At 44.1% G+C, this 12,134-nt stretch overlaps 1 protein-coding gene across 1 annotated transcript in view; it reads left to right on the plus strand.

Moving 5' to 3' along the window:
• Positions 1-558: 558 nt before the first annotated feature.
• The window catches only part of SIK2 (salt inducible kinase 2), a 32,664-nt gene continuing 21,088 nt past the window's right edge, over positions 559-12,134 (plus strand). The window contains exons 1-3 of the mRNA XM_030464673.1: positions 559-789; positions 6,272-6,388; positions 7,372-7,435. Of these exons, the coding sequence (XP_030320533.1) occupies positions 640-789; positions 6,272-6,388; positions 7,372-7,435 (331 nt within the window). The 5' untranslated portion in view covers positions 559-639. The remainder of the gene's footprint in view (positions 790-6,271; positions 6,389-7,371; positions 7,436-12,134) is intronic.

Here is a 12,134-nt window from a genome sequence, read left to right on the forward strand (position 1 = left end):
TTTGGGGATAAAAGTTAAAGCATATTATTAAGGGCACTGATCGAATGAGAGGCTCCAGGAACCCTGTTCCCATGTGGAGCATCCACCCAGCCCCAGCTCCAGCTCCCACCGCACCCCGGACTCCATGGAGACCCCGATTTAGGGGATTTAGGACCCCCGATTTAGAAGCTTATCCTCGCCCTGCTAAGGATAAGCTCCTGCTGGCCTCACCCCCCCCTCCAGTAGCCACGCTCGCAGATGCGACGGAGCCGAGACGGCGAAGCGGGAAGGGTGGGGGTACGGAGGGGGGGGGGGGTGGAAACCTGGGGAGCGGGGACCCCATCAAAAAGCGGAGGGCAGGGAGCGCAGAGGAGCGCAGGGAGCGCAGAGCAGCGCAGAGCAGCGCGGAGCCGCCCGAAGCAGCATCGCTCCCCACGCCGTCCCGCAGAGGCCCCCGCTGCCGGCAGCGCTGCGGGAGCCGTCGGGGAGGGGCGGAAGGGAAGCCCCGGGATGGCCGCTCCGCCGCCGTGGCCGCGGTTGCCATGGCGACGTCCCGCCCCCGCTGACGCGCGCAGTGACGCGCAGCCGGTGGCGGAGGGGGCGGCGCGGCTCCGGGGCGCCGCAGAAGGGCTCGGGCCGCCGCCGCCCCCCGCGCCCAGCATGGTGATGGCCGAGCCCCGGCGGCACCCCCAGCTGCTGCCCCGCGGGCTCGGGCCCGTCCGCGTCGGCTTCTACGACATCGAGGGCACGCTGGGCAAAGGCAACTTCGCCGTGGTCAAGCTGGCGAGGCACCGCATCACGCGCAGCGAGGTGAGGAAGGAAGGAGGGGGGGTTAGGGGGGCCCCCGCCACCTCCCCCCTGCACCGCCCGTCCCGCCGGGACCCTCCCGCAGCTCCCCCCCCTTTCCCTCCCCTCCTCCGGCTTCGGTCCGCGGGCGCGGGAGCTCTGCTCCGGGGCTCTGGAAGCGAGCCGGGGGCGGCGGCCGCAATGCTGCGGGGGGCGGCCGAGGGCGGTGGGGGATGCTGGGGGGGAGCTGCGGGATGCTGGTGGAGAGCTGCGGGATGCTGAGGGGGATGCTGAGGGGGATGCCGCGGGATGCTGGGGGAAGTTGCGGGATACTGGGGGAAGTTGCGGGATGCTGACCGTCGGGGATCCGTGCAACGCGGCGGGGAAGGGAGGGAACGCTGGCCTGGGGGCTGCGGGGCTCCGGTGCGGGGGGCGGGCAGGCAGCTGTCCCCGGGGCTCCGCTGAGGAGCTGGGGTGGCAATGGGTGGGCAGCAGCGCCCTTGCAGGCTGCTGCTCCTTTTGTCCCTCTCAGCACCGGAGCCTCCGCCGGCAGCGGAGCCCGGGGGGTGTTTTATGTACTTGAGGTGCTGGGCTGCGGGTTTTGGAGCCCTGGCCGCCGTGCTTGTTGGTTTTCTTGCTGTCCCCCTCCTCCTGGCAAGGGGCAGTGATAGTGTCCCCGAGACTGGCAGCATTGGGGTGCCCCGGTGGGTGCCCTGTGGCTGTCACCCTAAGGATGCTCGCGTTGGGAGGGTGCGGGAAGTGGGCAGCTGCAGGGCTGGGGGAGCGTGGCAATCAGGCAGCGATAACTTTCTGCTAATGAGGAAGGTTCAAGCCTTGTGTTGTGGCCACTTTCATGCCCGGAGTATTTTACGGTTTACTGACCTGGCCAGTACTTGCAGATGAGCAGCTCTTCCACCTCGGTTATGTGTCCTGGTAAAGGAACTTCTGCGTGTGTGTCCTCAAATCTTCAGTTCATCATCCTGCCAGATAACTCAATTTTAGTCTCCATTTTTAGTCTCTTTGTTTAACCACCATTCCCCCACCACCACCCCTCTGTGTGTTACCTGGGGATTACATTGTTAGTATTTTATGCTTACCTAAAACAAAAATGATTGGAAGTCTGCAGGGATAAAATGGAGTCGTGTTCACTGTTTAAGAGAACAGGTATCTGATGGGAATAATGCCTTTGAAAAATCACCTTCCTCATATTTTTTTTTTTCCTTTGGTAGTTTTAGTCCCTGCACAGAGGTGAGCTTTTTGTAAGGCTCTCTTATGGTGCTTTCATTGTGTACTGGGCTGGTCTGTACCTGACAAAATTCAATTAAATATTGTCTGAAATACAAGGTAGAAAACTGAAAAGACCTCCAGTTACTCAGGTACTGTGGTCCTGTGTGGTTAAATCATTTCTTTCAGGAAAGAAAAATACCCTTAGCTTGGACTTCAGTTAAGGAAAACAAACCTGCAGAGCTGCCAGATGAGCTTTGCATCCTGAGTGTTAAGAGATATTTCTATCCTTGTTTCATTTCTCAAGCTTCATAAGAAGCTGATAATTACTTTTAAATACTTCCTTGATATTACTGGAGAGCCAAGCCAAGACGTTGCAGTGTTAGTGTTCTGTTTCCATGTGATGCCATGTGCCAAACTTCTAAATGTTTCACTTGAGGATAGTAAGTTGTTTACTTTTTAGTTCTGGTTTCCTTGGCAGACTTTGTGATGGGGATGAAAACATTAATTTTATTTATTTATTTATTTTAGAAAGGATTTTGCTTAGTATTATTGAAAATAACAAAGATTAATAAAATCTATCAGCCCCCCAACTCTGGTGTGACTTTTGTCTGTGTCCTAAGAAATTTGTGACCTGAAAAGTGCTTCAGGAAGGGAACTACCTGTTTGAATGTCACCTTTGCTTTTCTTGTTGTTTGGGGGTTTTCTGCCATTTCAGTCCGTGGCATGGGCTTTCCTGCCGGGCTAACTTATCCTGTTGTGCAGAAATCCTGTGATCTCAGGGTACCTTTTCTTAATGAGGCACACACAGCTAGGCAAAATTCCTCCTCAGAAGGAGAAGCCAAGAAAACAGAAGTAGTACAAGAAGAGAGATACTTGCTTCTAGTGAAATATGATGATGTGTGAAATAGTGAGCAGTGATAAAAGCCTCTCAGCTGGAGGTTCTGTTTGGAAAAAAAAAAATAAGTGTACTTTGAGGCTGAGAGAAAGTCTTTGTGAACAGGCTGTGTGTGAAAGAGTCGTGTCCCTCACCCACCTCCAAACTTCTGTAACTAAAACCCCCTAAGGGTTGGCCATGTACTGGCCAAAGCTCCTCCTGGAAATGAAACCTCTCTGCCTGGCATGTTCACAGTTTTAGCTCTCTGGAATGCTACAGGTGACTTGTACTCTGCTCTGAAAATCACCACCTCCTGCTACAAGATGCTCTAGGTCTCAGGAAGCTGGGTTTGTTCATTTGGGTGCAGTTTATCCACTTTTTGGGTAGGTGAGGTTAACGACTCATCTACATTTCTGTGACCTGCATGAAAGCTTAGAGCTTGCACTGAAATGCACAAACTTTGTTTTTTGTGTTAATTTGTTAAGCCATGCTGTGGGGGGCTTGTGGGTTTTGTTGGGTTTTAAAGATTTAAATGATTATTAAAACAATGGCAGTTGGGAGCTGGAGAAGCTGAGGGATGGAACAAGCATTTCACCTTCACTGCTTGACAGCGTTTCAGTTCCCAGATATCAGATAAAAGCTGAGCAAACTCCAGTTCTCCAGGCCTTCTGCCAAAAAAGGGAAGAAAATGGAATATTCCAAGTATTTTAAATTAAAAGTGTAAGCCTTTAAATACTTTAAGTTAAAAGTGTAAGTCTTTAAGCAGCAAAAACTGTTGATGGGGGAAGCCAAGGGAAGGAACAGAAATCTCTTTCTTGTCTTTTGAAGCCTACTTCATATATGATATGAATAATATATATATTATAATACTATATAACATATATAAATTTTATTTATAATTATAGTAATTATGAATTATAATAATATAACAGTAATTATATATTATATATTGTGTATAATAAACATATAATTATAATAATTAGTATATATATTATAATAATATATGGTTTGGTTAAGAATTTTTTGGCTTGTTGTCTTCTGTTTTCCTTAGGAGAAGTGAAAACTATTAAAAAAAAAAAAAAAGAAAGCCCAAACTAGAGTTGCAAAACTTGTTGCAATTGTTTTTAATTTGCAATATGCCAACTTGGAGTCAGTTTGCTTGGGCTGTGACAATAATTGTTCATACTAGAGAAACAAAGATTCATTCTGTGTGCAGCCCCTATGCCCTGTCTCCAAGAGATTAAAGTGATGTTCCAGCATCTCTTGCAAGCTGCTCACAGTGTTACCAAGCTGTAGATTCAAGGAAAAAAAACACTTTTCAGAGAGGAAAACATTCCTCATCTTGAAGCAGCTTCTCCACCTCTAAGAAATCCTTCCCTTTTTTCTGCCAGCCTGACACAGCTGAGCTGATGGACAAAACTCAGCTGTTCTGGTGAATGCTCTGTTCTGCTCACATGGTTCTGAAGAACTTGCTGGATTTTAAGTATTTCCAAGTGGCTTTTCTCTGTACCCTCTCTGGCCATAGTAAGATGCATGGGAACTGAGGATTCAGAATGGATGAAGGGACTTAATATGCATTTGGGTGCAGAAGCAGTGGTGCCAGCTCCTGTGATGTTGCTTCTCCTATAGAATGTGTGCATAAGAGTGCCAAATAACTGCATATCATAAAATAAAACATGGTTTGATGGTATGTGGTGGGGTTTTTAAATTAAAAGCTCATTTAAAGTGGGAATATAGCTGCTTCTTCATTAGTTTGCATCTCTTCTGCTTGCATCTCAAGTAAGATACTTCTGATGAGTGGAGAGCTCTGCTTAGAATTATTTTGGATATCTGAGAGACCAAGCTCACGTGGTTATACAGGATGCATTGGAAATCTGTGTCTTTTCAGTAAAATGGAATGCTCAAAATTTAAGATCAAATTCCAGAAGCAGACAAACCACCAAATGGTGGTGTACTTGGAAAGCCAGAGGTGATGGGAGCAAAGCTTCACTGGAAAAGGGATTAACAGCAAGTTGCAGAATTCTCCCCCTCCCCTCCAGGAGGGGGTGAGAAGTAAAGGAGAAGGAAGTCTAAATCTCTGTGCTAATTAGACTGATGATATGTGATGGGTAAAGAAGCAAAGGGTTGGATGAGCCCTGGAGACCAGGCTGCTGTTGGCTGCTTTGGTTGGGTTATTTTTTCAGGTTGTTCAAACCCTTTTTATTTCTTGCTTTGCTGCAGTTTCACTTTTTCAGTGCTGGGTTTTTTCTGTGCCAGACCTAAGTTTCTTTTGGTTTGTTTGTGAGGGGGTTGAAGTCCTGTAAAGCTTTGCTCTCATGACTTTCTCTGTACTGCACACATCTCCCATGTGCAAGAAGAGACATTTACTGTATTTTCTGTATTAATTTGAAGAGGGCTTTGTAAAACAACCATGGGGAGGAAATGCAAGTGGCTGAAGATGAAATTGAGTGAACCAGCCTTAAAAGTTGCAAATGATGTCAATTTTAGTAAAGGTTCTACACTGTTGTCTGTGTTAAGAAAGAGGTTCCTGTAAATACCTCGAGTTGCTGACAGGCTGATGCTGGCTGGGTAAATTGCTGTTCTAATTAGATTGCCATTAAACTTTAAAAAACCAGTGCAGTAGGATGGTTTTGAACTACTGAAGGAGGCATTTAGACTTCTGTGAACACCTGATCTAGTGGAGATACCTTGTTACTTGACTGAAAGCTGTACCACTGTTTTGTGGCAGGAATGTAAGATTGGAACAGATTCATCTTTTTGTTAATTGGCTCCATTTTCCTTATTTCTGGAGGTGACCCAAATAACTGGGTATAAACTGGGATAGATATGGAGAAGGAGGGAGAAACCAGCTTATGTCTCTGGTTGGGTATAAAATCAGAGGAAGTGGAGAACTGTGACACGAGGGTTGGTTCATATTTACTGATGTACCTTTCGGAATTTGGTCTGACTTGAGTGGTTTGGGTTATTATATTGCCTATTGATTCTATTGTGACAATATTGATTATATTGTAACTTTCTAATGAAGGGTGGATCCAGGTAGGGCAGTCCCATGCAGCTTCTTTTCCTTGTCCCTTATTCCTTGCATGTGGGAAGCCAGGTCTGTACCCCAAGGGTAATATCAAGTGTGAGACAGCAAATAAATGATGCAGTTGGGAAGGGAAGGGAATAGTATGAGGGGGTAACAAATAAAAGCAGAAGTGAGTGATCTACCTCTTTGGTTTGCATGGGTTAGAGAGAGTATTTTTATAGTCAAAAGGTAAGAACTTTCAAAAGGAGATCTCTAATCTTTTAGGACTTTTTGTCTTGACTCTCCCTGGTGCTCTGGGCCTCCCAGTGCACAATGTAGAGCAGAGCAAATGAGGAAAAGGTTGGAGTTTTCATCTGACTTTTGCTGTTTGTATGCAGGTGGCAATAAAAATCATTGACAAATCTCAGTTGGATGCTGTGAATCTGGAGAAGATCTACAGAGAAGTGCAGATAATGAAAATGCTGGATCACCCCCACATCATAAAGCTCTACCAGGTATGGTAAGCAGTGTCTTTTTTTCCCCTTTTGCCTTTCTCTCTTGCTTCTATGTGAAGAGTTTGCTCTACACCAGAGGCTTCCAGCAGATCACCAGTCCTTGACTAAGAGTTGGGAATTACCTAGTGATGGGACTTTGCTTTGTTAGTAGGCAAGGTGCTACTCCTACTCCTCTAAAACATCAATTCACAGACAAGAGGTGCATCTTGGGCAGTCACATTCCTAACTACCTTAAGACCTCCCCTTACACTATTTCTTATTTTCCCTCTATTTATCCTTCTGTTTATCCCTCCATTTATCTCCCTCTACTCCTCTCAGCTTCCCATGTTTTTCAGTTGTGAGTAGATGGTTCTTGTAATAGGAAGGCTGGAATTAACTAGAAGGAAAAGTAGAAGTTTGGGGTCTTTTTCCCCTCCCCTAATTAGAGGATGTCCTGAGCTGTGATAGTTCTGTAGCTGTGCTACCTGATTGTGCAATGCAGTCCTGAATTACGGTGCTTTTACCTGAATTTTGCCAGGTTTTAAGGCAACAGCTCATCTGCTTTCTGCTGTTTATTTCCTATAAACAGAGATCTGTTGGTAACAGAGTATTAACTCCAGTCCTCTTTTTGCAGCACAAACCATAGCATGTTAGAAAAGTAGAGCAAGAAAATGACTTTAGGATGATTCCTTAAAGGAAATCTTTTAAACTAGCTGCTGAGGGTGTTATCATTTTGTGTTAGTCACTTGTGGTCAAGAATCCTATCCATCTCCTGCTCTGGCTCTATCAAGCATTTAAAGCTTTTCCTTGTGCTTAGTGTGCAAATGCTTCACTTTAAATTGTTGACAAAGCTTGAAAAAACAAAGTGAAAAATTGCAATAATTGTCTGTGCAACTTTCACATCTTCAGCTGAAGAGACCAATTAAAGTAAATATCCATGTGGGTGTTTGTGTGCTGTGTTTGCAGGAAGAGTAAAACCTCTGATGTGATTTCTCTATCAACAGGTGATGGAGACCAAAAACATGTTGTACCTTGTTACAGAATTTGCCAAAAACGGAGAAATTTTCGGTAAGGAAGAGACTATTTTCATGTTCAACATTCGAGTGCTTACTGCTGATGTTTGTCACTTTCATTTATCTGTCCCAGGGACCCCTTTTACTGTATTGTGTCATTTTCCTGCATTTTTCAGGAAATTTGTTCCTTGGCTCAAACTCATCACTCAAGCAGGACTTTATTTGTGTGAAATTAGTGATGCTCAGTGTGGATTACCACTGAGATCTCATTCTGTTGTTTTTGGGAAAGGATGATACTTAAATCAGAATATGACAGTTGTAGTGTATCAATACTCTGAGCAGACTTGCACAGCCCTTTCAGTGTAACATAACTGCTCAAGGTGCAGAAGTGACCCCCTGCTCCTGAGGTGTACCCTTGAGGACTGAAGGCAGTTCCTGCCCTCTCTCTCCCTTCTTGATTGTTGCAATGTGCATAGTAAAAAAAAAAATAAATCAAACTTTCTACATCTACCTAACTGGTTACAGCAGCCAGGTTGTAGCCTTTGAGCTGTAGCTTTGAGTACCTGTCATAACCCTAAAAAGGTTTATGGCATTTGCAGAGCTGTTATTGGTTATCTCTTAAAACCAGAAATCTTTCCAAAGGGAAAGAAAATCTTTTCAGCTGAGGTATTTTATAACTATCAGGTAATGTTGCTTTGTTTAGGAATTGGACTGGGGTGTTAAAGTAGCAACTTTTCTTGTTTAATTAAAGCTGATTTCATGGGGCTTATGTTGGATTCACTTGGTTTTCACAGGCATTTTAGTTGCAAATTTAAGTTGCTGAGAAGATTTCTCTCTCAGTCAGCATCACCAGGCAGGATGGACTTGGGGGGCAATGGAATCCTGGTGATTGGAGTGCAGAGGAGGCAGAGCCTGGGCTGATCTTCATTATTTTCCCTGAGGGGGGATGGATTTCATGGCAACACAACTCAAATGTTCAAAGTCCTTTCTTGTTGTCTGAGTTATTTTTTAATTTTTTTTTTTTTTTTTTTGCCATCTCTAAGTCCTTTTCATTGGCCTGCTTGTGTCATAGGGCAGCCCTGATGTAACTGTGAAGTGGGGAAAAGCAGGGTCGTAGTTAAGCAACAAAAAAGTAAAACGATGACTCAAGCGATCTGAGCTTTTCTTCCTTCCTGTCCTGATCCTTGGGCTGTGTTGAATCTGCCATATTAAGTCTAACAAAGTGAAACAAGCTCCCTGCTACAGCATCAGCTTTCAAACAGCATAAGTAGTGGGATGCTCCTCTGTTGTGCTGTGCCCAAGTGTTTTCCAAGCTTTTAACACTCTGCCACGGGGGCTCTGCAATGCATTGGGCCTGGACACTTCAGAAGCTGCTGCGTTTTAGATCTGTTTCTCAAAAATCTCTTTGGACTTAATAAAACATTCAAATTAAGAAGGTTTTAATTGTGCTTAATACTTCAGATCTACAAAGCTTTTAACTAGCTGTTATCACTGTGTTTTTAGGGTGTCTTTACTGCCACCATCCTGTACCGTCCTTCAGCATCTCTCACCTAAGTCTGTAAAACAGCTGAGATGCAAATTATCTGTTAGCTAAACCTCTGCTGAAGGGCTCATTTCCCACCTTCTCCTCAGTGACTGTTTATATTACAGGAATCCAGGCTGCAGATGGGGAAGCTGATTATTAATCCTAAAACCAACGCAGTTGTTCAGAAAGGGGAAAGGGACTATCCAGGCTCTCACTTATGGTTGTTTCTACCCCCTCTTGCTTGCTCTCTTGACATGTGCACTTTAAAAGCAGTAAACATGACCAAACTACCAGCTTGTGCAATTCTGACCATTTAAAGGAACCTGCTGCTTTTGGCTGAAATTTAGGAGCAAGTTACTTTGATCTGATCCTTCAGTTTCTTCATGGGGCCTCCTGCTGGGTTTTAGCATAAAAAATAATAGCACAACTTCTTCATCTAGAGCTCCAGAAGAGTATTTGACATGTGGCAGGGTGACTGTACCTCTGAATGGACTTTTCTGCTACTTCCTTTTTCTACTTCATGCAAGAAATGTGAAGAAGTGAGACTGAGGAATAGTTGAGACACAAACATGTCATTGGGCAGACGTGGTGCCTGGGATGTCAGAGCTGATTTACCTGCTGGGTACTCTGATTGACCTTCAGGCTGGGTTGCAGCTGGACAGGAGGTTCCCAGGACCTTGTCAACTTGCAGAGAACCTGCAGGAAATAAAGGGAATTGTCAGGCTGTGTACTCTTACACAGACATCTCTCTGCTGTACTGTGAGGAACCACACGAGTATTGTGAGATTTTCAAAAGCTTTCACAATGGAATTAATGTTTATTTCTTACTCTTGCCAGATGCCAGCCAGAACATCCAGCATCCTATTAAAAAAAAACTACTTTTGTGGGGTGATAGTAATGTACAAATTCAAAACAAGCTCCTTTAGTTGGTCCTGTTTCTGCTCTGCCTCCCTTGTCCCAAAGGATACCTGGGGTCTTAAACCTTGGGGTCTTGTGCAGTCACAGCCTGTGCCCAAAGGTGGCATGGAAAATAGATCAGCCCAGGCAGTCTGCTGGCTCTCATCTTCTACACATGCAAAACCAAACTTCCCTCAGAAGTAAATCTGATTTTTGAATAGCAAAGCACTGAGCTTGTAATATTGCTGGTAAATATTTGGAAAGACACATCATCATCATCATCATCATCATCATCATCATCATCATCATCATCATCATCATCATCATCATCCTTCAGGGCACTCCCTTTGGCACATCTCCCTCTTTAGCAGAGCCTTAACATACCAAATTTAAGATGTGTCCACATAAATGAAGGACCCTATTTTAAATGAAAAGCTCTGACCATTGGGTTCACTAGGCAACATTCAAGTCATATGTTTTGAAGTAAATAACATCTTAATTTTTTAGTTGTCCAGTAAACAATTCGACTTTGGACTTCTGAAAAGGCTGGATAGGAAGCTGCCTCGTGACAGAAGTTTGCTGTTTTCTGCTGAATTCAGCTGTTTGCAGCTCAATCTAAGATAGTTTTTAGCTTTTATTATAGAAAAATGAAAAAAAGAACCCAACCATCCCTGCCTTAGAAACACATATCCAGAGGCTATGACATAAGAGTAAGGCTTGCCAAAGGATACCTTTATGAAGCATAAAGTAAAAGCTTTTCATGGTTCTTGGCTCTACAGATATATATATACATGCATATTCAAACTGTCCAGATCACAGCTGTTGTGGCAAAATATCTCTAACAACTTTTAGCTGTCCTGAAGTGGTTTCTGTAAGCCAGGGGCTGACACTGCCTGCATCCCAGCCTTGACTCTTTGCAAGCTACTTAATGTCCAAACAGTATTTTTGCATGGACCATCACCTCTTTAGATAGACTAAATGATAATTAGATAATGTCCTGCATCTCCAGGAGAAAAAGCAGTGTATTTCAGAATAAATAACCTGCTCCATGCAGACTGCTACACTGGGTGGAATACTCAAGGCCAAGGTGGATCAGAATCTTTAAATAAGTCCTGACTTTAAGAGCCATGAAATCAAATGACATTGGATTCAGTAACTTGTTTGCTGCATTGCTAAGAAATGATGGATTAGCATCTGAAAGGGCTGAAATTACACTGAAATTGCATTCAGTGTAATTTAGTTTCTGCCTTTGATATCTGACTTCACCTTGATATCATATGATTTGTCAGTGACTTGGTGACTGATATTTAGCTTGCAAATAACACAGCCTCCCCTTTCTGCCAGGCTTTTGTTTGTTCTTGTGCTTTGCCAACTTAAACCAGCTGAAAGTGTATTAAGGCTTAGGCAGGTTAGAAGCTCTGAGATTTGCATGTCCCAGAGATCAGATCCAATGTGTTTTGCTTCAAAATATTTTCTGAAGATTCTGAAATGAGTACACTGGGTCTGAGGTCTCCAGGCTGCCACTCCAGGGGGTTCAGGAGCAACCTCTTTGCTTGCAGAATGTGCTTGGGAGGTAGCAGCAGTGCATGAAATCCTTCCATTCCCAGAAGTAAAACAAAGTTAAGTTTCCTTGGTAATGGGATACAGGACGTTTTCCTAAATGATCTCCCTATGAGACATCTTTAAAATAAGCCTGTCCTACTGAACACACTAACAACATGGTGTATTAATTGTATTTGCTTATTTAAACTCTATAAATGGAAATAGAATTCAGAAGTCACTGTGATAATCAGTGTGAGGCTGTGTGGAGCACTTAATGGCAGTGTAGTGTAATGCTGGGATGTATAAGAATGCAAGGTCAGTGGTCAGTTTTATACAATTCAACAACAAATAATTTCCTTCTCATGTTTTTCTGAATATTTGCCATTATCCTCATGGTCTGTGGGTGGATCTGTGCCCTCTCCTCCTGAACAACATATTATTTTGTCCCTATCTGTAATAATAACAGTGAAGCAGGAGTGCACAATCAGTGCAGCTTTACTGGAAATGTATTTCCAGAGTGTGCCCAATATGAGCTGCTCAGGCCTCCTCTGCATATCATAAAGAAAGCAGAAAAGCTTAAAAGAAAATATTGCAAGCACCTCTAAAGCCCATAAACAATACCTTCTTTAGAATAAATCAAAACCCCAGAACCTAGCAAAGCCAAATATTCTGCTTTGGCACTGTGTGAAACAAGCTGATCTAACTGGCAATGAGCTGACATAACTGGCAATGAATCATTTTACTTATGGGCTTTGTCAGACTTGTAAATAAAGAGGAGGAGGCTCAAAAA

The sequence above is a fragment of the Calypte anna genome, chromosome 24, assembly GCF_003957555.1.
Source record: "Calypte anna isolate BGI_N300 chromosome 24, bCalAnn1_v1.p, whole genome shotgun sequence".
Taxonomy (NCBI): Eukaryota; Metazoa; Chordata; class Aves; order Apodiformes; family Trochilidae; genus Calypte; species Calypte anna.